The 25,783-nt window shown below is 46.9% G+C and overlaps 1 protein-coding gene across 2 annotated transcripts in view; it reads left to right on the top strand.

Moving 5' to 3' along the window:
• LOC119170422 (ran GTPase-activating protein 1) overlaps positions 1–25,783 on the top strand; it is a 41,931-nt gene that overhangs the window by 14,563 nt on the left and 1,585 nt on the right. For both annotated transcript variants that reach the window (XM_037421577.2, XM_037421578.2), the window contains exons 9-14: positions 12,146–12,245; positions 12,551–12,635; positions 13,012–13,138; positions 20,717–20,851; positions 20,944–21,105; positions 22,265–22,395. In XM_037421577.2, the coding sequence (XP_037277474.2) occupies positions 12,146–12,245; positions 12,551–12,635; positions 13,012–13,138; positions 20,717–20,851; positions 20,944–21,105; positions 22,265–22,395 (740 nt within the window). The remainder of the gene's footprint in view (positions 1–12,145; positions 12,246–12,550; positions 12,636–13,011; positions 13,139–20,716; positions 20,852–20,943; positions 21,106–22,264; positions 22,396–25,783) is intronic.

Below are 25,783 nucleotides of genomic sequence, written 5' to 3'. Positions count from 1 at the left end.
TTTGTGTTTGGGAAAGCTGGTGAAGAGATCATAAAGTGGCCTTTTTTTTTTGTGTCTCTTGTGACTGAACTGACTCCCAACCTCTTAGTATAGACTATATATAGAGTTAAAGTAAACCTGCAGTTCGGAGAATCTGATCATTTGGGTATGCTTTCTTGTCCAGTCAGTCCTCTTTATTCGTTACTGGCATCATATTCTTGTTCATTCAGTGTTATTTGGTCGTTAACCGGTTCATACGAAAAATCCTTGGAGTGTGCGAAGCACAAAAAGCACTGTAAATCTGGTTCACAAAGAAGCGAGACTGCTGTTCGCAAACGACAGAAACAATCACCATCCACAATCTTACCACAATTGCATTTCAGATGAAAAAGACTTTGGCATCTCGGGCAAACTTGTTTAGTTTTCAATCTTACTCGGTGCTCGCGAAATGACTGGACATTACCTGTGATCACATCAATAGCGACTGTGATCAAAGCTGCCACAAGCAATAGTTAGTTTTTGCCATGTGCCTTCAGAACTGCATAATCACACTCGTGATTGTGCATTAGCAAGCTAGGCTTATTGAAACCCATTGCACACCACAGAAACAAAAGAGGTGTGCTATAAAATTGCACTAAAACAAGGCAACCTGAATTGCAATGCTTCCATTTATAAGGGCTGTGTTTCGTTTTGAGTCGTTGGCAATGCCAGGTTCAGTGCTGAGTGAGACTTGTTACTGGCGCCTCCTTTATCACAAAACTCTCTCATGCCCCAATTTTATAAGGTTGGTAATGGTGCAACTGGTAACTGCAAACAGCTCCAAAAAAATATTGGTCAGCTGCTTAAAAACTTGTTGCAACACTCTTACAGAAAAAAAATGCGTCTGCAGTAAGTACACTCTGTGGTGTTGGCTGCTTTGGTTCTTCAGAAGTCCAGAAAAGCATCCTTCGAGCGCAAGGCCGTGGAGATACACCTCAATGGTGTCCCCAAACAAGCAGCAGCACTTTCTTTTATTGCCAATCAGGATCGTTTGCAAAAAACTACTAGCCTTGTCAGCAGTGTCTGTTTCCTAAACCATCACTTGCAAAATAACTAGTAACTCGTGCTTACTTCTACCAGTCAGTGCTACTTGTTTATTACTTGACTCACGGTAATAAGAAAAAGTCAGTTTTGCCATAAGAGTGAAGCAAGGAGTGCAATAGCAGCAAATTGTAATGTTATACGAAGTGAAGCTGGCAGCTAACACTTATGGATATGGTCTCACGCAACTCCACAAGACGGTGGTGTAAAAAAGTGTGGCCACTCCGGGCACACTTCTCGCACCACCTCTTCGTGTTGAGAGTGCAGCAAGTAGAAGGGTAAACGAGACGCTGGCAACAAGTGTGCTCACAAAAAAATCAAAAGTCAAAACGTCGCAGTTGCTGCTAGAGGAATCCCGCATTGGACGACCGGTCTGGCAGGTGTGGGGGATTTTATCACATGCGCTCTCCTAGCGATGTAGATTGGCCGCTAGAATGTATGATGCTCTGGGGTATCTTGTCAGCTTGAGCTTTTTGCGCGACGTGATGCCGACGGCAATGGTGACGGCGAAAACCCATCGAGACTGTCCATATATGATTTCTCTCGCAGCAGAACACATAATTGAGTGCTGACACACAGTACATGTGCAACAGGAAACGAAAGTACACTTCCTAGTGCCTGATCTGCCAGGGTTCCCGCATGCCCTCTCTCTCCGCCACTGCGAAGGCAAGAAGAGCAGTTATGATGCGCACTATCCATGTGTTTCTGTGGCTGCTGTCCATCACATGGCGCATGATTTTAAAAATTCACAAAAGACACAAGTCATGTCTGTGACTATTAAAATCAGCACAAGTTTCAATTCACTATTAATTTTTGACAGAGTGTGGCACGCACACAAAGAAACACTGATGCAACACAGGTACTGACAATTTATTGCCTGGTGATGGTTACCTGCCTCAATATATTGAACCTTGTTTTTAAGACCAAATAGTGGATCATTGTGCTTTGTATAATAATGAGGTCTGAATAAATGGTGTTCCATGTACATGAAGTAAGAAAATACTGATATTATGACGACTTGGTTGTAACGAGGTTTATTGGCCGTGAACTCGGGAACGAACAAGCACAACGGACCCGAAGATGAAGCGCACGTTCAAAAGAAGATGATGATAATCAGCCAGAACATATGATGATGATTGACTGCTGTTCAGATGAGGATGAAGCGCATAGAATAGATGCCTACACTGATCCCCCCCCGGAAGCGGCCAGCCTGGCCGCTGCGGGCGGGTAGTCAAGGTGACGAGGAACGTCGTGTGAAAAGCTTCATGCGGGAAACGTGTACAATTTCGGTGCTGCGGTAACGGCGGTCAGTTGGCACGACAAGAGGCGTCACACGATAGTTGACAGGTGAAGTCTGCTCTAAAACAACATATGGGCCGATGAATCGAGGCTGGAACTTGTCGCAGAGACCAGGTGTGCGAATTGGTGTCAATAGCAGCACCTCGTCACCCGGTAGGAATGATACCACACGATTAGAGGTGTCGTAGACGGCCTTCCTTGCTTGTTGCGTAGCTTCCGTGTTCATAAGAGCGCGCTGGCGGCACTGGGCAAGGCGAGAAATATATTCTTCGCAAGAAGATGGTGATGGAGGGCCGTTGCTGGTGAAGAAGGAAACATCAATAAAGAAAGTAGGTGAACGTTCGTAAACGAGATAAAACGGTGAGTAGCCGGTTGTGCGCTGAACAGCGGTGTTGTAGGCGAAAGTGAGGAACGGTATAAGTTTATCCCAGTTTCTGTTATCCGGTTGAATGTATACGGCGATCATGTCGGCAAGGGTTCGATGAAATCTCTCGGTCAGACCGTTTGTTTGAGGATGGTAGCTAGACGCCATCTTGTGTGTAGTACCAGAAACGCGAAGAACTTCACCTAAAAGCTGTGATAAGAACACCTTTCCACAGTCACTTCGAAGTACACGAGGAGCACCATGACGTAGTATTACGGCCTGAAGGACGAAGTCGGCAACTTTCGATGCTGAACCAGTAGCTACTGAAGTTGTCTCGGCGTAGCGTGTCATATGGTCTACGGCGGTGACTATCCATCTATTTCCAGCACCAGTAACAGGAAGGGGCCCATAAAGATCGACACCGACGACCTCGAAAGGTGTTGTAGGGCACGTCATTGGCTGTAACTGAGCAGCCGGGGGAGATGTCGGAAGTTTACGAAGTTGGCTTGGAGAGCAAAAACTCACGTACTTTGCTACGCTGGTAGAAATCCCAGGCCAATAAAAGCGGCTTCTAATGCGGTCGTAGGTTTTGTGAAAGCCGAGGTGGCCAGCAGTCAAATCGTCATAAAAGGCGTTAAGTACATGATGTTAAAGAGCGCGTGGCAGAACAGGTACTTAGCGTTGGCCGTCAGGATGATATATGTGATGATACAGCACACCGTCCTGAAACTTGAAGTGCTCGAGTTGTCGACGAAGGCATGCATTGGGTGGACGCGTAGCTCCTGAGAGTTGGTCTATAATGCGCCGACAATGCGGGTCAGCCTGCTGGCAAGAACTGAAGGGTTGTTCATCGTCGATTGGCGGTTGGTACAGCGAGGCGAGCAAGGCAACAGAAGTGGGAGTCACATCCGCCCTGGTGTCGTTGAAGGTGGCAGCTGGAGTGTCGAACGAAGCCTTAGGTAGTGGGCAACGAGAAAGAGCGTCGGCGTCTTGATGTTTTTTGCCCGATTTATAAATAATCTCAAACTGATACTCCTGTAGGCGTAAAATCCAACGACCCAGGCGTCCGAACAAGTTCTTCATTGTAGAAAGCCAGCATAAGGCGTGGTGGTCCGTTACGATGGTGAATTGACGGCCGTACAGATAAGGACGGAACTTTTGTATGGACCGAACCACAGCGAGGCACTCCTGCTCAGTGATGGTATAGTTCTTTTCGGTAGAAGTAAGCATTCGGCTAGCATATGCGATGACTCTTTCCCGTCCAGAGTTATCTCGTTGGAGAAGAACAGCACCTATACCGCAACCGCTGGCGTCTGTATGCAGGAGTGTTGGGGCGGTGTCATCAAAATGGCAGAGTACAGGCTCTGACGTCAAAGCTTCCTTCAATAGGTCAAACGCCGACTGACATTCCTTGGACCACACAAAGGGTGCATTAGAAGCAAGTAGTTTGTGAAGTGGCGCAGCTATTGAAGCGAAATTTCGTATGAAGCGGCGAAAATAGGATGTGAGGCCAAGAAAACTTCGCAAATCCTTAAGTCTTGTGAGGCGTGGAAATCGAAGGACGGCAGTGATCTTGTCAAGGTCAGGGCGAATACCGTCCTTGCTGACGACATGACCGAGAACGTTGATGGATTTGGTGGCGAAACGGCATTTCTTAGTGTTGAGCTGCAGACCTGCACCGGCAAGGCATGTTAGGACGTCATCCAAGCGCCTCAGGTGCTGAGAAAATGTTGATGAAAAGATGATAATGTCATCAAGGTAGCAGAGACACGTCTTCCATTTGAGACTACGCAGTACGGTGTCGATCATGCGTTCAAACGTCGCGGGCGCATTGCAGAGCCCGAAAGGCATCACGTTAAATTCGTATAGGCCATCGGGGGTTGCAAATGCCGTTTTTTCTTTGTTGTCATCGTGCATGGGAATTTGCCAATATCCCGAACGCAAATTAAGGCTTGAAAAGTATTCGGCGCCTTGCAGTGAATCAAGGGCGTCGTCGATGCGTGGCATGGGGTATACGTCCTTGCGTGGCATGTTGTTAAGTGCCCGGTAATCAACGCAAAAACGCACGGAGCCATCTTTTTTTCGTACCAAAACAACAGGGGATGACCAAGGGCTAGTTGATGGACGAATTATTTCTCGTTGGAGCATGTCAGCGATGTTTTCTTCGATGATTTTTCGCTGAGCGAGAGACACGCGGTACGGGCAGCGATGTACAATAGATGTTCCCTCCGTCTGAATGCGATGCGCTGCAGTGGTAGTTCGGCCCAACGTTGAGGAGCAGATGTCAAAAGAATCGGCGTGTTTCGTTAATAACGCAAGCAACCGCTGCGCCTGCATAGCTGTTAAGTCATCACTGATAAGGGCTGTGAAGGGAGAGGATGATCCAGGCTTACTCATAGAACGGTCGTCGGTAGAGGCAGGTTTAAGTGGCGTGACGCTGACAGGCTCAGCATCCACAACACAGGCTACTGCAGTGCCCTCTGGCAGGAGAACTTTCTCTGGTGTTTCATTCGTAGCAATGACGAGCGCGGAGCCATGGTGAAAGCGTACTACACCTGATGCAAGGGCTACGCCTTTAGCGACGACAGTCGACGAAGGGGACACCAAGACGTCACCGTGGTCGATGTCCTTAGAGGTCAGGGTCACAATTCGTTCTTGATGTGGCGGTAGTTCGAGATCTTCGCGAGCGAACAGGCGTAGTGGCTTGTAGACGCCTTCGTCGAACATGGAGTCCGTATTAGTTAGGTGCAGAATCCGTTCACCACAACATATAGCGGCTGAAGAAGAAGATAGGAAGTCCCACCCTAGAATTAGCTGGTGAGAGCACCGGGTAAGCACAGTGAACTCGATGTAATGCAAAATGTCATCAATAAACACACGAACAGTACAAAGAGCAAAAGGGCGGATAGTGTTCCCCTGGGCTTCGACTAGATTGGGTCCATTATAAGGTGTCATTACTTTTTTCAGGCGTTTGCACAAATCATACCTAATCACAGAAACTGTAGCACCGGTGTCCACCAAAGCGTCCACGAGAACTCTTCCACCGTAACAGACACCATGTTGAACGGGCGTGCTGGAGGAATATGAGTCCTACTGTTACGTGCAGTTTCTCCTCCGAAAACTGCATCATTTAGTTTTCCGACCGGTTGTCAGTCGTAAACGAGGCTGGCCGAAGAGGAGAGGAGGAGCGACGGAAGGGCGAAGGTGATCGGCGTCGGCTTCAACGGTAAGTGTTCCGCGTCTCAGTCGACGCGTGCGGAGATGGAGACCGCTGCTGTCCAGATGAATAACGCCGAGCAAAAGAATCCCCACTGGAAAAGTCCCGTTCGCGCATGTCGTACCTGCGACGCTCGTCCTGCTGGCGCTTGCGGCAGAAGCGCGATATATGGCCCCGATATCCACAGTAAAAGCATGTTGGGCGAGACGGGCGCCAAGGCGGATAGTAGAGGGCGTTTGGCGCACCGGGAGATAGCGCACTCAAGTGGACAGGCGCAGGGTCGGGTGGCATTGGCCGGAAGTGGACCGGTGGTGCAGCAGCAACCGGCGTGAATGATGGAAGCGGCGAAGTAGAGTTTACGTTGCGAGGAGGCGCGTCCGCAACTTGCGCGTACGTTGGAGAGCTAGACGGAGGTGGCTGTACATAGGCTGGACCGGTGGATGATGTTAGTTCCTCCCTTACGATGTCACGCAGGGCCATGCTTGAAGGCTGTGTGACAGATGGAGAAGGTGGTGAGATGCCCATTGATTGAAGTTCTTCGCGTATGATCTCCCGTATCATGTCATGCAGGTCCCGGTCTGCTGTACGGTGTTCACTATTGCCCGACTGAAGGCGAACAGAATCAGGTTCGTCGAGACGCTGACACGTAGAGACGACGTCAGCGACAGTAGAAGGATTCTGGGCAACAATGGCATTTTAGGCAATACTTCCGATGCCCTTCAGGATGTGGCGCAGTTGTCCGACTCGGACATCGAAGAATTGACGCGCCGGCAAAGCGCAAGGACATCCTCGATGTAAGATGTGTATGACTCGCCGGAATGTTGTTGGCGAGTATCTAGGGCCCTCCTCGCTAGAGAGGTTCGAACGGCTGACGTGCCGAATACCTGGCGAAGCTGCTGCTTAAAAGCAGGCCAGTCGGTGAGGTCGATCTCATGGTTCAAGAACCATGTCTTGGCAACGCCCGTAAGATAAAGCGATACTCGGCGGAGCTTGTTAGAGTTGTCCCAGTGATTAGTTGAGCTTACTCGCTCGTAGTTATCGAGCCAGTCCTCCACATCTTTGCCGCGGAGACCAGCGAAGATCGGAGAGTCACGCTGGTGGTTTACGATGTAAAGAGGAGGGGCTTGCGGCGCAGATACGGGAGCAGAAAGGGCATCCACCCACTCACTCTGAGACATGTTGGCGGACTGAGGGTCCAAGCGGCAGCCTGAACGGAGCTCCAGCGAGTAGGCGTTGTAAGGAGAGGTACTGGGATCGTCACTCCACCTCCACCACGTATGACGACTCAGTTGTAACGAGGTTTATTGGCCGTGAACTCAGGAACGAACAAGCGCAACGGACCCGAAGATGAAGCGCACTTTCAAAAGAAGATGATGATTGTCAGCCAGAACATATGATGATGATTGACTGCTGTTCAGAAGAGGATGAAGCGCATAATAGATGCCTACAATATAACCTTTCCATACACTGTTTATTACCCAGCTGCTCTCGTATCCATGCAAGTTATATGCGTTTACTCATTTCAAATGACCATGGTTTTTGTTTTTTCATTATATAGAGAACTTTGTTATAGTAATGAAGTTTGTTATACATATCAATGCCTAATTATATTAGATTTACTTATTTTTCTTTATTTACATACTATCTTTTGCAGTGAAGCTGTAATAACGTTGTGAATACCTGCTAAGTCTTCCGGATAACAACCGTTTCTTGCGTTCGTACGGTTGACTGGAAAATCTTGAGGAAATTGAAATTTTTGTGCGTGATCTGGCCGCATGGCCGAAAATCTGATCTAGGTTTTTTGCGAAACTATCAGACTATCGCATTATACTTTGAACGAATTAGGGGGCATTGATGTAAATGTACAGAAGAATATCGGTTTAACGAATTTGCAAAATTTCTCAGCAGAGTTTTACTGTGTCTATTGGGCCAAATGTTCAGATGTTCTGAACAATTTCGTGCGGCGCACTAGGTTAAAAGCTTCTGAAAGATGCGCCCGTCCCACGAAACCACGGTTTGTCTTAAGGGGGGACATGGTTCTTAGGGCTCTCTAATTTATTTTTGAACCAAGTGTGACAGAAGTTGGCATGCGCACTTAGTTTGTTCTCCGGATTCTAAAAATGTAGTTATTTTTTCTGTAGATTCATTAGTTAATTAAATAATCAAAATAATAATTTCTATTGTTCTTACCATAATAGAAAAATAAGCACCTGTCAAAAATTTATAAATAACATAGGGATTGACACTAGAAAGCATAAGACATGCAACAGAAGAAGCACTTTTTTGAGTGGGTCATTATTTCTTACTTTACAGTACACTAAACTTCACAGCCCTGAATGTGGCCATTGTGTGGTCACACAAAAGACTAGTTTGAAAAACTTGCATCAAGAGAAATCAAAATCTGCTTCCTATGTTGTGTGCTCCAAATATATATCTTCATGCTGCAAAATAAAATATTATGCTATCTGTGATAGTTTCAGATATATTGCAGTAATTTTCATGCAGGGTGTACAAAATTGCCATTTTGAGAAAATGAAGAAAACAAACAATTCTAACATTTTTAACTGTAAAAATGTATGCACTTATAATTACATAGCCATTGACATATAAATGAATGCTAGAAAGCCTAAGGAGTGCAATGCTGCAAGCTGATCGAAAATTGAACGAGTACTTCTCGAATTACAGCACAGTAAAGTTAACTGCATGTAACGAAATACAGAAATTTTTATATTAAAATAAAAAAAAAATGAAGCAGCCCATTAAAAATAGGCTCCCAGCATTGTTTTTTGTGCACATTTAGCTACATTGTGCAAAAACAATTACAGCTCTAGCTGTCCTAGGTCCACTTTACCGAACAAGCAAAAGAAAGTGGTCGAAATCTGTGCTTCGAGAATAATGCTGTCAAAACTTAATTTCGCCGTTCTGAGGGGAAAATATCATGGCACACATACTTTTAGTCAGTTAATATGCACCGGGAATGTAATAGGACGGATTGTTTGTACGAGCGTTTCGTTTCTTCTAGTCCTGTAGCAAGTTGTCGCCGTGTGCTCGCCTGCCGCGAGGCCGCATATCAGTTCGCTGACTGTACTGACGGCGATGTGCGACAAATGTGCGTGCGTCATCCACGATCCGTCGAATAACGCGGCGATGTTTTCCTGCTTGTTCAGAATAAGTTTTCTGTAAGTGTTGTGAACCAAAGTTGCTCCCTCGCTCATCAATGTCGAGGCTACACGAGTGCCGAGGTGTTAGTTTCCTTTTCACGTAAGACTGCCGCATTTTCGAGCGGAGATCGCGAGAACGTTGCGAACACGTCGTGAAAAGCAGTCTACCTGTTGCCAGTAGCCTCCATTGCGAGGGCCGCGAGCATGTTCACTGCGAACAGATTGACTTTCTGTTGTTGGTCGACGCGCGGCGTACTCCACTGTGACGACCCGTCTCGCAGTTCAAGGTCCTTTCGTCAGGCGGGGGGAACCACAACATCGGCGGGTTTAGGGATACGACTGCACTTCCGTTCCGTCACTACAAAGATTGATATCTCTGGTAGCTTCACTTCTGCTTTTTACTTGCCGTCCTATAACTGATGAGGCTGCAAAACACAGCCATTCTCAGTAACGTTGTCGGCAATCAACGGGCTCGTACGTGAGTTAGGCCTACACCGGTGAGACTCGGCGACTGCCGTTGATCACGTTCAGTTCGTTATGCTCGTTGTCCTGAGCCATAGCGGGGATCTTTCTGAAGTTCACAGCGAACGAATCACTGCCAAACCCGCTTCACTAATTACTGTAGCACGGACTTTCTTTACTGCCGCAAGCAGTGAGTAGCACAATGGCAAAATGGCGCATGTCCATGCGCGTCATGATGGTGAAGCAGACGCCGAAAGCGCCCCTTGGCAAATCAGATGCTTAAATTTGGTCACGTGCCCCAAGCAGCCAATTGAATCGCGCGCTAGTGCTTCTCCATGACGCGTTTTTGCTAAAAAACCAATCAGCAAGGTGAGCCAGCGATGGCGGGAAATTGATGATGAAGAACGACCCTTCCAAACAAGACCAAGATGAACACGATAGCTCGTGTGTAACGGCAACAGTTCGGCGCGGAAAAAGCGCAATTTTAGCATCAATTTGCGCTCACATTCATCTCACAGGGATATTATAAATTGATTTTGCGCCAGAAATAATGACGCAAGAAGCTAGAAAATTCTCAGATGAGTGCAAAAATAGGCGTAGATTTCGAAAATGCCAGCTTCAAAAAGTCAATTTTTTGCGATTTTTGGCCTTCTAAGACCCTAGTCCCTCCTTAACTTGATCATGTACAGTGATGATTAAACTGACGAAACACAGAAAGGGTACATGTGATCAACACTCACCCAGTCAAAGTGACGCTTATTCCTGCAAACGCTGCCTAGAAAACTGGATAGATGCTATAATAATAAATAGCAACAAGCACTTTAGCTTTGAAGTGCATGCGGAATAAAAATGGTACTACTGTTTGCCGCAACCGCCACAAACGAAACGGCGGTCGATGCGGCACGATCATCGATAGCAGCTTCGAGCTCCGAAAGTACACAGCTAACGCAGCATTACATTGAAAACGATAAAGGCCTAAACAGAGGCACGAGGCGTTTCAGTGTTCATGTCACTCTTCGCTTATGACTACGGCGGAGTGGACTTCAGCACTTACTTCTCAGTTGTCCTCAATTGAAGCTTTGACGCGCATTTCCGTGGCAGCCAGCCGCCAGTTTCACCGTACCTTATCGTTCCGTTCGCTCGTGCCCCAGGGAAGTGTACGAGAGTTCTTTTCACGGAAGGAAATGTTTTATGCATATAGTTGAATGAACTTTTCTTTAATTTTATAGAGTGTCGGGCGATAAGAATTTTTTTGTACCTGCTTGGGATACGCACTTGTAACTGAGATTTTATAGTTGGGAGACCGCAACACCAATGTTTACGTCTTCATGGCTGTTCGAGAGCCCTCACCCTTTTTCTGAGATGCTTTTTTTTTTAAGACAAACTAAAAAACGAAAGTAATGTACAACAACCTCGGAAAGGAGCAGCGCTTCGAGATTGGTAATAGTGCCCTTGAAGTTGTAAAAGACTATGTCTACTTAGGGCAGGTAATAACCGCAGAGCCGAACCACGATATTGAAGTAACTAGAAGAATAAGAATGGCGTAGAGCACATTCGGCAAGCACTCTCAAATTATGACAGGTAGATTGCCACCATCCCTCAAGAGGAAGGTATATAACAGCTGTATCTTGCCGGTACTTAGCTACGGAGCAGAAACCTGGAGACTTACAAAGAGGGTTCAGCTTAAATTGAGGACGACGCAGCGAGCAATGGAAAGAAAAATGGTAGGTGTAACCTCAAGAGACAAGAAGAGAGCAGAGTGGATTAGGGGACAAATGGGGGTTAAGGATAACATAGTTGAAATAAACAAGAGAAAATGGACATGGGCCGGGCATGTAGCGTGTAGACAGGATAACCGCTGGTCATTAAGGGTAATTAACTGGATTCCCAGAGAAGGCAAGCGGGTTAGGGGGAGACAGAAGGTTAGGTGGGCAGATGAGATTAAGAAGTTTGCGGGTATAAATTGGCAGCAGCAAGCACAGGACCGAGTTGACTGGCAAGACATGGGAGAGGCCTTTGTCCTGCAGTGGACGTAGTCAGGCTGATGATGATGATGATGAAAAAGGATACTCTCCCCTCCACCCACCCCCTCACCTTTTTGCAGAAGTCTCAGAGTTCAGAATTCTTGAACTTGGCTAGTATGATTGTGGAATTTCTTCCTCTGAGTGTGTTTAAAAGGCGCAAGTATGAAGCAAATTTTCACTTGGCACACATTCCAGCTATATAAACAGACTCAAACCTCAATATAACAAAGTCGCATCTTACCCGAAATTAAGTTCATATGTCCAAAAATGTATTATGAATGTAATTTTTAATACTGTATTTATAGCAAGATTATTCTTCATTTACTTCGTTGTAACCGATGTTTTGTTATATCTGTGTTCATTATATCAATGTTAAGAGTCTATAGTGCCGTGATTATGTTTAATACAATACAGTTACTTATGCTTGACAGTTATGCTCCTATTTGGCCTTTTCCCACCTCTACTACAGTCGAATACTTTAATGCGTTATTTTGTTGCTAGCACTGCATTTATTTTTGGGGGAAAGTGAGTTGTTTTAAGTGACAACCTAATTTTTCAGAACGTGAATCTGGGCAACAATGAAATCACACTTGATGGAGGCCTTGCAATTGTGGAGGCCCTCAAGGGGAAGCCAGATTTGGAAACGCTTGAACTTGATGGTGCGTAACTAGAGTCCACAGTCCTTGTGTGCAAAAGTTTCTTTGTTAGCACTTAGTTTCTGGTCATGGCAATATTCAATTAATTACTGGCAATTTGAATGTCCCCATATACTGTTTTCTATACATAGGGCTTACTTTTTTTTCAGGCAAATGTTTTATAAAAATTCTACGACAGTCGGGCTCCTGTCGTTTCCGCCATAAACTTTATGTTTAGGTGGAAATACTTTCCCCCAGCTGAAACTACATTGATATGACTAATCGCAAAAACCAGCTATAAATCCAGTTCTCTTGTTTTCATTCCTCAGGTAATAAGTTCGGCCCTGAAGGAGTGAACACGCTGGAGGCCGTTATGGAGGCAGTGGGCAAGATCGAAGCGCTGTGTGCCTTCAGGTGACTCTCCGTTGCCCAGATCAATACCTTATTACCATTTCATTTTTTTATTGCTTACTTCCTAATGAAATGTATCACACTGTTCCAATTTGCCATCTTCTTGAGGTATGTAGGCACGGTGAATTGGCAGGAAGGCATGCTGTGGACCAAGTTGCTACATTTTGTAAATTAAACAATAAACAGCTTAAACTATGCCAAGAACCATCGAAATGCAACAAGGCAGTTTTTATTGAGCACGTTTACAGCCTATCTTTTCTTTTCAAGAAAATATTAATCTGAATTACTAAAAACACGAGCATTATCTGGTAAAATGAAAAAAGCTAGTCAAGACAAATTGCTATGCTAATACCCGCTTATTTGTCTGCTACATTAACAGTGATGACGAAGGTGTCGACGATGAAGAGGAGGAGGACGACGAAGAAGAAGGCCGCGAAGAAGAGGGTGACAGCCCTGTAAAAGGCAGATTTGAGAAGGAGTACATCGAGGCTGGCTGCAGTGCCGAGGTAATCACAAAGCACAGGCAGTTTTCTAGATAACTGGCAGTCACGCAGGCTGGTACTGTTTTTGAAATGAAGCCTGTCAATCAAAGTGAGCCCCTGTCCAGATTCAAACAATGTGAGGCTTGGCAAGGGTTCAGTGAACTGTAAAAGAGACAGTGTAGTTTACGTGGACCTTTCCCAACATCTTGATTGGCTAAATGCGGTATTGTGTTTTGTAAAACTCTGTGTGTTTAATTCATCTGTGAAACTGCTTGACAAATTAGCTATATGTTTGTGGAACTAGTTTAATGGCTGTAACTTGGTCTGGCAAATGATCGTGATTGAAAGATCATTTGCGACTAACATTTCTGTTCAATGCCGTAAGAAATGAAACCATGTTGCACAGGTTGGTTGTAATGTTATGATGGTGTACTCGCATGTAGATGCATATGTACTTTCTAGGAGAGAATGTTTTTGTTGCAAAAGTTTTCATTGAAACAAGCTGTTGCAAGGGCTTCTCTTTATTTTTTTTATAAGAATTGTTGCTCTTCATTTTCTGGTATTTAGCAGTTTCCCAGCATCGTCTTTTCACTTTTATTCTTCCCTCTTTATTTTATATATGAATTGTCGCACTTCCATTGTTTGGTACATAGCAGAGCTTCCCAGCCTTATGGTGTACATGCTGGGAAGGGGCAGTGTGTCGTCGGGCGCCGAAAGCATGGCTCCTTTTGCGACGACAGCCTGTGCTGCTGGAGCACACCGTACTACTGTGCCACCATCTATCGGCGCACTCTAAAGTAATATATTGTCACGATGAGTCACAAGTACTGGGGGATTTATTGAACAACCGGGTAGCTAGCGCTAGGACGATGCGTCAGTCGTGGCTGGCTCTCGAGCAGAGAAGAAAGCACGCGATCTTCTTTTTCCTCCAGATTGAGAGCCGCTCTTGCTGTCGACCCACTACGTGCTAGTGGCATTATCCCCCCTTCCGAAAAGAAAAAAAAAACAAGTCCCAAAAAGAGGAAAGAAAAGAACATAGAATCACCGCGATGCTACTACATAGGCATGTGAGAAAAAAAATGGGAAATTCGGATAAAGTGAAAGTAAAAATTGAAGAGCGTGCCAATATAAGAAACCTCAATGAACGAGAAAGCAAGTTCACACAAATAAACAAAAAACACAAAGAATGCTGTACGGTAAAGGAAAAGTTACGAGCAACGCGCAATAAATGGTTTCATGCGCAACACATGAACGACGTCCGGCCTCAGCCGTGTCCTGCTCCGTGCATGGGGTGTTGAGTCCGGAACCATTTCGTAGTTCACGTCACTGACGCGGCGTAACACTTTATATGGGCCAAAGTACCGGCTCAGCAACTTTTCACTAAGGCCACGGAGGCGGACGGGCGTCCACACCCAAACTTGTTCTCCGGGGCTGTAAAACACTTCTCTGTGGCGGGTATTATAGCGTCGTGCGTCTGCCTGCTGTTGCTGGCCGATGTGCAGTCGCGCGAGCTGCCGGGCTTCCTCAGCATGCTCTGCGAATTCTTCGGCGTCAGTTGCCAACTCGTCTTCGTCTTGACACGATAGCATAGAGTCTAGCATGGTCTGCACTTCGCGGCCGTAGAGAAGCCGAAATGGCGTGAATCGCGTGGTCTCTTGCATGGCGGTATTATACGCGAAGGTCACGTAAGGTAAGATCCGGTCCCATGTTTTGTGCTGTACGTCGATGTACATTGAGATTATGTCTGCGAGGGTCTTATTCAGTCGCTCGGTAAGTCCGTTGGTTTGCGGGTGGTACGCAGTTGTTTTTCGGTGTCTGGTGTTGCTCAGTTTGAAAACTTCGTCCGTAAGCTGCGCCGTGAATGCCGTCCCTCTGTCCGTTATTACTCTGGAAGGAGCACCGTGTCGTAACACGATGTGGCGCATGAAAAATTGTGCTACCTCAGAAGCCGTGGCTCGTGGGATTGCCTGGGTTTCAGCGTAGCGTGTCAAATAGTCGGTCACGACGATCACCCATTTGTTGCCCGCAGACAGGGGAAATGGCCCGAGAATGTCCATGCCGACTTGGTCGAATGGCGTGCAAGGTGCTTCAATGGGCTGAAGCAAACCAGCTGGCTTAACAGATGGTTGCTTTCGGCGCTGACATTTCCGACAGCTCTTGACGTACTTCTTGACGCTTGCCGAAAGTCCTGGCCAATAGTACCTCTCACTCACTCTGGCAAGTGTCCGTGAGTAGCCCAGATGACCGGATGTGGGTTCGTCATGGCAAGAGAAGAGGACGTCGTCTCGCATGTCTCGAGGAACCACCAGGAGGTAGGCACGGTTGTTCGAACGAGCGTTCTTCTTGTACAGCACACCATCTCGAAGGCAGAACGACGGCAACGAGCGGAATAAATGACGTGGTATGATTATGTCCTGGCCCTCTAAATGATCGATGATCGGACGAATCTCTGCGTCATCCCGCTGCCGTTTACTCAAGTCTGATGAGCTAATGGCGCCCAGGAAGCCTTCGTCTTTCTCTGCTTCCTGACTGACGACATGAAGGGGTGCGTGTGACAGTGTGTCAGCGTCTTCATGCTTACGACCGGACTTATGGACGATGGTGACGTCAAATTCCTGCAGCCGCAAGCTCCACCGTGCTAGCCGTCCTGAAGGGTCGCGCAGGCTTGCCAACCAGCAGAGGGCGTGGTGGTTTGTCACTATCTTGAAGGGACGACCATAAAGGTACGGGCGGAACTTGGTGATTGCCCACACGACTGCGAGGCACTCTTTCTCCGTAGTGGAATAATTCGCCTCGGCACGGGATAGAGAGCGGCTGGCGTAGGCTATCACTCTTTCGACGTCCTCTTGGCGTTGAACGAGCACTGCACCGAGCCCAATGTTACTAGCGTCGGTATGGACCTCCGTGTCAGCATCATCGTCGAAATGAGCGAGAACGGGTGCTGATTGCATGCGCTGTCGCAGCTCATCAAAAGCTGCTTGTTGCTCGTTTTCGCAGACAAACGGCGTGTCGTCCCTTGTGAGACGAGTCAGAGGTCCTGCTATCTGTGAAAAGCCATGAATGAATCGGCGATAGTGGGCGCACAAACAAAGAAAGCGCCAGACGGCTTTCTTATCGACAGGAGCTGGTAATTCGGCAACAGCGGCAAGCTTGTCCGGATCGTGACGGATTCCTTCGGCGCTAACTACATGTCCAAGAAATTTTAGTTCTTTATAGCCGAAGTGGCACTTCTGTGGCTTTAGTGTGAGGTCCGCCGATCGGATAGCCTCCAGTACGCTGCGCAGGCGCTGAAGGTGCTGCTCGAACGTGGCAGAGAAGACCACCACATCATCAAGGTAGACAAGACAAGTCTGCCACTTCAGCCCTGTGAGGACAGTGTCCATCATTCGCTGGAAAGTTGCCGGCGCTGAACACAAGCCAAAAGGGAGCACTCGAAATTGGTATAGGCCGTCTGGAGTCACGAAGGCTGTCTTTTCGCGGTCTCGCTGATCTACTTCGATTTGCCAGTACCCGCTTTTGAGATCGAGAGAAGTGAAATAATGGGCACGACGAAGTCTATCTAGCGAATCGTCGATACGCGGTAGCGGGTACACATCCTTTTTGGTCACGTTGTTAAGCTTTCGATAATCGACGCAGAAGCGTAGCGACCCGTCCTTCTTTTTGACAAGCACGACTGGACATGACCACAGGCTGTTGGATGTTTCGATAACGCCATCGTCAAGCATCTCGCGAACTTGCGTACATATCGCTTCACGTTCTTTAGCCGACACGCGGTAGGGGTGCTGGTGTATTGGGCATGCGTCCTCGTACGTGATGATCCTGTGTTGAGTGATGGACGTCTGGCGGATCTTTGAGCAACTTGCGAAGCAAGACCTGTACTCGAACAAGAGCGCTCGCAGCGCAGTCTGGTTATCGATGGACAGATCAGGATTGATGTCAATGTTGCTCATTGATGTGTCTGCGTTATCCACTATTTCTGACGTGAGACAGTTGGTTACGTTTGCTACTTCGTGGGCAAACGCTATCGAAGTGCCACGGAAAAGGTGTCGATGCTTGTTGCTAAAGTTGGTAACGAGCAATTCAGATCGGCCGTCACGAACGTGTATTACACTTCTCGCTACACATATGCCTTGCTGCAGGAGGTGTTCTAAATTTGTCTCGGCCACCACATCACCATCGCACAAACCACAGCATGTTACGTCGACTAAAACACTGGCTCGGGGAGGAAGCGTCACGCTCTGTTCAGAAATACGGAGTACGTCGACACGCATTCCGTCATCCTGCACGTTGATTGCTCGCTGGGCTGAGAACGTGACGCGGCGCTCTTGCAGATCAATGATAGCTCCATTTTCCTGTAGAAAATCAACTCCCAGAATGACGTCACGGGAGCATTCACGTAGAACAAGGCAGCTTGCTACGAATGTGTACCCTTGAATCTGTACTCTAGTTGTGCAGGCGCCCAGTGGAGTAACGACATGGCCACCAGCTGTCCGAATCTGCGAGTTATGCCACGGCGTGATTACTTTCTTCAGCTGCGTTGTCAGTTTCCCGCTCAGTATGGAATAGTCTGCACCGGTGTCCACTAACGCATTAACTACACAACCATCAATTGTTACTGCTATGTCGAGTGAAAGCCGGCTATCCTTTGCAGCAGCAGGTGATGTCGGACCAGTTTCTGTACGGTTCTGCGTCAATAGGAGGTCTTCAGCGCTTCGACGTTCAGCGTCCCCGCCCCCAGAGGTCGCTTCGGCTAGTTTTCCCGGCGGGGGCTGGGAGATCGTGCGGTAGAATACCGCTGGGGCGTTGATGAATATCGCCTCGGTGATGGCGAGCGCGACTGGCGCCCGGCAGACGGTGGTGCATGCTGCTGGGAGAGGTAGTTTTGAATGTCGCGTGGTCTCTGACCGTAACGGGGTGGCGGCGAGTACGCAGAGAAGCCGCGAAGCCCAAGACGGCGATAAGGGCACTGGCGGTACAAGTGATCAGCTTCTCCACAGTGAAAGCATAGAGGCCGATGATCGGGTGTGCGCCAGACATCAGACTTCCGAGGAGACGAGTGGCGATCGTCGATGTACTGGACCGGTTGCACCGAACGATGGGCGACAGAAGCACCACGGACAAAGGGCAGGGGTGGTGGCGTGTACGCGCCTTCGCAGTATGGTATGTGCTGCGCTGACTCGAGTGAAACTGCAGGGACAGGATGAACGAACAATGGCGGAGATGCAGCGTCGCCACGTCGTCAGCTGCTCCTCTCGATTTTGATACCACGTGCGAGCCCCGTCTTCGAGATAGAAGTAGACACGACCCAGTTTCGCCGTGTCGTCCCACTGATTCAAGTTGGCTACGCGCTCGAAGTCCGCCAACCAGTCCTCAACGTCTTCGCGCTCCGTACCATGGAACGTCGTCGATGCCCGTGGGCTTTCCAAGGTATAGCGGTTCGACGACGTGCTTCCCGTGCCGGTTGGCAAGGTTTGTACCGAAGTGCTGGTCATGTTTGTTGACGTGGTGGGAGCAGTATCGTTGACTTCCGGAGGCAATCCCCTGATTCGGCGGCTGGTTCGATGCAAGGAAGTATTGACTGGCACTGGACTCGTATTACGGCTTCCTGGGGGGGTCTGCAGCATCCGTGAGACTACCCAGCACCTCCACCAGTTTGTCACGATGAGTCACAAGTACTGGGGGATTTATTGAACGACCGGGTAGCTAGCTCTAGGACGATGCGTCAGTCGTGGCTGCCTCTCGAGCAGAGAAGAAAGCACGCGATCTTCTTTTTCCTCCAGATTGAGAGCCGCTCTTGCTGTCGACCCACTACGTGCTGGTGGCAATATGAGAAGCTGAGATACAAAGCCTCGGAGATTAGTTGCTCTAGTGGCCACGCTGGTCGTGTGTGTGTAAAGGAAACTCGTCGATTGCAGTCGTCTGTTTCTCACAGGGCCTGTCCACATGCTACCCACCCAGCCGCAACGCACATGCCGGGGCACCTGTTGCACCCTAGTGGAGTATGAAAGAGCGTTGCCGATTCGCTCATTTGTTCCCCGCTTGGGTGCGGCAGGTGTCCCGCCACGAGCGTTGCGGCTGGGCGAGTAGCATGATAGCGCCTTAACGCATTAGCGAATTTTAATGTGTGCATAGAAAACTCCGTATTTGTGGAATCCTGATGCATAGTAGTTTTTTTCAGACCAACAGGAATCCAGGGGTTTATTCACATAAGATAAACCCTTCACCTCGAGTACTTTGTGGATAATATATAGTTACGTTCTTAGACTTTGACGTCCCCTTGATGAGTAAAATGTTTGAAGAAAAGATCAGTATTTGTCATTAGGCATTATTATTACCTTTTTTAATATTGCGACTGTTTGCTCTCCTGGCTCATGCAAGTAAGTGGTGGTCGTGGAACTAACCCGATGATAACGTTATCCTTCAGGACCTCTTTGTTTGTTTCGTCGCATGACTTTAAGTTAGTGTGATAACTGGGCAGGAGGACATGTGGGTCAAATGAATAGCGATGTGCTTTTTCATGCTTCTTGAAAGCAAAACAGTAAACAAGCAGACGATCTGGGTCCCTGTTCTGCGACAGGAATTGTGCGAGCTCAGATCATGCAGAAGCAGCATTATTTATCTCATTAATGCAGCTATACGTGTTGGATATCTTTTAATCTTACAGATACTTTTAATTTGAATTGTGTGATGGGACTATTTTACTCAAAAACTGTGAAGAAAAGTTTGCAGTGAAAATTTAAATTACGCCTGCCAGGCACAGTGACGGTGGCGCCGCACTGGTGGCATCATCGCAAAGGTGACCACCTTTCTCCCATTGGTTTGCTGTGAAGACAGCAAGCTGCCCCATTCCAGTTCATTGTACCAACACAGTCTTTTCTTTTTTATTCTACTTCTAGTTTAATTGTTACACTTTCATTGTCTGGTACCTAGCAGCGTTTCCTAGTGTCGTCTTTTTACTTTTATTTTTACGGCCCAGGCTTTCAAGAACAAGTACACATGTACGAAAGCTGCTGATGTGGGAGATGGAAAAAGATCAGATAATCTTTTGTCTTGCCATACACATAAATTGCAGGAAGATCTTGTTCCAATTACGATTGCACAGATCTGGCTTTGCATGGAACCATCGCAACTTTATCTAGTGTAGCAGTTGCTTCGAACTCTGTCGCAGTTCATATTTCACTGGAGTGAAAAATCGTTCATCTTTACTTGCATTGTAGAAGTGTAGGAAACAGTGGAAAGTGTCGATGTCATGTGCATCAAATATACGCACCGTGCATGTATACACATACACAGTCACTAATGCTGTCGATGTGCACAGCAGAGTTTCATTAAAGAGTACCTGAAAGAATGATAAAAATGTGTTCTATTGAATAAGAGTAAGAGTGATGACTGACAGGTAAGCAGAAGTGCAAAATTCAGCTATGAAACCATTAATATAAGAAGCAGTTTTATTCACTGAGTCCACTGTACAAAATGGATAAATATACTTTCTCTACCTTACCTTGATACAGGCCAGAAAGTGGTGAGTGCTTGTAATGAGCCGAAGCCATCTTAAAGCTTCGACGACATTAAACAGGCCCAAAATCTGTCACTCTCTTGCAGGAGTTCCTGTTGTCCCCGACAGCAGCCAAGCTGGCGCAGCTTGGCAGTCATCGTGCACAGAATTTGCTTCGAGAGGTTGAATCGACTGCAAGTGGCACTGACCTTATTCGTAGCTATGTAACAGCCTTCATGAAAGTAAGTAGTGACTCTGCCTTTAGCTGTAATTAATCGTTGTTGCTAAGTGTCGGGGATGCAAGTGCTAAAATGCTGTGTGGCATTTCGTACAGGTGGCGTCGGTGCTGGGCAGTGGTGAAGAAGGTGACTCGGGAAAACGCTTTGCCGTGGACTGTGCAGACTCGCTGCTCTCTGCTGCCTTCGGTCTTGCCAAAAAGGAGAACCAATTACCGGGGCTTACTAACGAAATCGTAGTAAACCTGGGTCTGATTAAGGTGAATGATCATTATCTTGGCTAAATTGTAGTTGAGGCAGATGTATTCGCTGACTGCTTCAGCTGTACTGGTCTGTCTTTTAAAAGTTAACAGCATACCCCACTCACAGTGAGGGCGACTCCACTTGTGCTGCAAAAGGCCTTTGGCCATTTCATGAAATTCAGACTGGTCAACTAGTGATGTTGACTTAAAAACAAGAACTATTTTTTTTTGTATTCGTAAATCAATTTTTCATAATACCAAAATTTTCACTCTTGCCTAAAAAACACACTAAGTAAGTGAGAAAACAAACAAAAAAAAGGGTGGGTGGCAACACCGCCTTAATGATCCCACACCGAACGCTGCGGCGTCACAGATTTTCACGGCATCTAGTGGGGCCTGTATAGTTCCTAATTGGTAGGTATATAGTACATTGCCTTCCCAGGGAGCCAGGGACTTCACATACCATGTTTCAAGAAACTTAATTGAGCTGCTGTGGTCAAAGTACGATTGAAACAGCTTAAAATATGTCATGTCACTCGCATGCGGAAATTTCTGCTCGAAATTTGGAAATGACAGTTTTAACTCAATTTTATCTTAAAATATTGAGTGCGATATTAAAGACAATTATTCAGAGTATAATTTTCCGGTCTAAACTGACTCACTGTTTCAGTTTTGTGTCTCTTTAATGTCAGTGCAATGACTCCCTTTAACGGTAGGCATGGGAAGGCGTGAAGGCAATATCGCAGACACCAATGAGTATGGCAGTCCGATTTAACGCTGACAACTCCATCATGACCCTTTAAGCATCGTCATCTGTATGCTCGATATCGCTTAGAACATGGTGATAGTGTAAATGTACTGCACATAGTCGAGGGGCCACTGATGTAATGCATTTCTTTAAATGTATTTCAATAGCTCGAATTCGTTTTAACGAAGTTATATCCAGTGTGAAAGTGGCTTTCATATATCCAGAGGTATCCCACTTGCCAAACATTTTTCTATAGTAGCATGTATGTGCACTTTGTTCTGTATGCTAGATACTTCATGTCGATTATAGAGTATATTTTTTGCTGACATGTTTATGGGAAAGCAAAACTGCGAATTAAAGCTTGGCTAGTTGTCTACATACAAATGGTCACTCCTATTTCAGCCAGCGATCTTATATCTTTTGTCGCAGGCTGAGAAGGACCATAAGGTGAGCTGGCCGGCATCGACAACAGAAGGTGCCATGGTCCTACTCGCTGAGCTGGTGCCAAAAGAATACTTTGCCAGCACTGCGCGGGAGGCCCTCCAAGCATTCTTGTCAAAGTGCGTTAGTTTCGTTTCTGTTAGGATAACATTACCGTAGAGGGCAGACCAATTTTGCTGACTAGTGTTTCTTGACATTGATATCCGCTTTTTTTTTTTTTTTTTTCTAAGCTATGAAAGGCAACTGTACACCTGAAGTTGAAACGTTGCAGTCTGCTGAAAAGTGCTTGACCCCTTAGTCTAAGTTGCCCCCAAAAGTCCGGGTAGTCGACTTTTCTGCCCATAGTTTCTGGAGCCACCGTCTGTGCAAAATCTGGAGCCACCGTCTGTGCAAATTTCTTAAGTGGCACTTTTGCGGCAATGGGAATTACGGTATAGGTCTGTCAGGCTTATGTTGAGCGAGGCTTCAGCAAAAAAAGGAGATATAAAGCGAATGAAGCTTCTCTAAAACAAAAGCTTTTATAAGCGAATCTCGTTCTCGTGTGTAATATTCTACAATAAAAGTCCACTCACCTTTGCGGCATAACCAAGCTGCAAAAAAAAAAAAAAAAAGAAACAGGCGACAAACAGTGGCATAGTGAACGCTGGCCTTGTAATTTGACTTCCAAGTTTAATGGCTGCCTAGTACTTTATTACGCTTTGCAAAATTGCTGTACATCGATCCAGATGTTTTTGAAGTTAAACAAAACACGTTTCTGTGCAATAATAAAAAAATAGCTTTCTTAGTGCTCATTTAGTACAAAATCAACCATTTTGACGCAAGTAACGCATTGAAGCTAGGCGCATATTTGAGGTGTCTGGGCTCGACGTGATCGATGCACACCAGGGTCAAGTTCAAAACTCCCATTTCCCAGCATTCCCGTGTGTAGAAACAGCTCGCTGCGCCACTTTTCCCTCTTTTAGAGTGCAAGAAACTATGCTTCTGCCAACTTGATGCTCACACCATGTGCTGATAGTATGTTTGTTGCATAAAGCCTCCTACTAACACTTCTGCGAATCAGGCCAACTCCTGCCAAACAGCGCATGTGTTCCTGCCGTCTGATGTGCAAAGTGCAACTTCTTGTCATTGCTTTTTGGTTTCGAACGAAGCGGCATCATGGGCTACTGCTGTGTTGAAAAAAAATGAGCTGCCATTAAAAATTTGAGATGCAGTGTTGCCAATGCCTAACAGGCGTGATTGGTCAATTAAAGGAACAATGGTGCTACTTGGTCATGCTGAAGTACTTTCATGTACTGTATATTGCAGATAAGTTGACCTCCCAACTTGCACCCCTTCTGGCCAAAAAAAGAAAAGTTGACTTTGAACACAGCTTCAGTCACAGTGCATGTGAAGATCTTGGTCCTTCATTTTCCCGATTCCCTCACGAATTTTTCCCACGCATCGAACTTCCACCCAGCTTCAACGTTGCTTTCTGGCTCTGTGTAGAGCATTTCTTGCCGCTTGATAGCAGCGAGGTACTTTTGCCAGTGTAGCAGTAGCATGTTGGCATCCGTTGGGCAGCTTTGCAAATTGCACACACCACTGTTTGCGAGCGAAGAGGTTAAATGCAGAAATGGCGAATGGGCATGAGCGCAAAAGACGTGAAGATGCTTGTGGGTGCATGTGACTGGTCATGTGGTTTAGTTCCCACAAAGTGTTGCTAGCTTTTTCGTGGAACGCCCATGGTGCTCTGCAGAATTGCCATCAAGCGCTGTTAGGGCACACTGGCCCCGCCATGGTAGTCTAGTGGCTAAGGTACTCTGACCCGCAGGTCGTGGGATCGAATCCCGGCTGCGGCGGCTGCATTTTCGATGGAGGCGAAAACGTTGTAGGCCTGCATGCTCTGATTTGGGTGCGCGTTAAAGAACACAAGGTGGTCGAAATTTCCGGAGTTCTCCACTACAGTGTCTCTCATAATCATATGGTGGTTTTGGGACGTTAAACTCCACATATCAATCAATGTTGGGGCACGCTGTCCACTAAAGCGAGAAACGCATGTCATGTCTTTCGCGAACGACAAACGTTATGTTTCTTGCAAGTGAGAGATGCATGTACAGTTTTTCGTGACAGATAAACGCATGTTGCATCGTTAGCAAGCGATAAACGCATGTCGCAATTCTTCGCAAGCCAAATGCGCTGTCACACCTATATGCGGTGAGTGCTGTTGTCGATCTTGCCCAACAAGTGCGCCAATGCGGTGGTGCTATCATTGAAACCATAATGTCGTCAGCGGCACGTCATGAAAAAGTGCTGCATGTCTGACACGTTGCTGACACCTTCACCTCTAGCCACCATAGCTATACTGTAGCTTCACGATCGTTGCGGCAGGTCACAAAAATGTCCGGCTCTGGAAGTGGCGTGAGTGCGTTGGGAGATGGCAGTTCCCGCAACTCCGTTGTCTGTGTGGCTGAGGTTATCGATGCGTCAAATAGCAGTGATTCTTAGGACGGCTACTACTCGTCGGACCCCTCTGAAAAGTCTGCTTTACAATTCTGCGAGTAGGTTGACTCCGACTACAAGTCGACCCCCAACTTTGGAAGGCCATTTTATGAGAAAAAAAAAAAAAAACTTTACTTATAATCGGGAATATGCAGTACTTTAAGTAGTACGGTATTTCCTTCAGTACCTCATGATCAGTTTTTAAGAACTACTATCTATGTCCTGACACACGATGGTTAAAAATACTTTGTATCCTGCCTCAGCACAATTGTCAGATAGCGCTGGTATTGGTAGATTTTTGCAAGTTCAATCTAAACAATAAGCCAATACAGTCGAATCTCGTTAATTCAAACACGCTTAATTTGAACTCACGGTGAGGTCCCGTCAAAGCTATGTGTATTCCAATGGGCAAAAACGCCCGGTAATTCGAACGCACAAGCACTTGCAACGATTTAATTTGAACATACCGCGCCCCAAAAGTGCTCTCAGCACCCTGTCCAATCCCGCGGCAGTACCTGCAACACCTCAACGCTGCGTGCGAAGGAAATGAAAAGGAAAGAAAAGGCTGCGGTGGAATGTTTGCTTTCTCTCAAATGCCGATCTGCGATGCGCCTGTGTCAGCTTCTCTCTCCCTCTTTCCGTCCCGGCCACATAAAGACCCTTCTTCCAACAACGTGCGCAAATAGAGAGGGGGAAAAAAAAAAAGCTGTTGCTGGGTGGTTGAAGGAAAGGAAAAAGGCACTATCTTCTGCAGTTCTTGCCCTTTGCGGGAGCACGGTTCTGCGCCTTGAGGGGTGGGGTGTCTCTCACCCACCGATGCCAGGCTTCCCCCTTTCCCGTCCCTGCCACGTAACCCTTCTCCTTTCAACGACACTCGCAAAGGGGCAAAAAGAAAAGCTGGCATGGAGTCTTGGTGTTCTCTCATATGCCGATCTGCTTCTCTCCGCGTGGAGACGCTCCTCCTTTCTTGTCGTGCTGGCCATGCTGCGGCTGCGTAACGGAGAGGCTCCGCTGCGCTACGCAGTGGTC

Source organism: Rhipicephalus microplus, chromosome 2, assembly GCF_043290135.1.
Source record: "Rhipicephalus microplus isolate Deutch F79 chromosome 2, USDA_Rmic, whole genome shotgun sequence".
NCBI classification, from domain to species: domain Eukaryota; kingdom Metazoa; phylum Arthropoda; class Arachnida; order Ixodida; family Ixodidae; genus Rhipicephalus; species Rhipicephalus microplus.
This window is presented reverse-complemented; position numbering and strand designations above follow the sequence as displayed.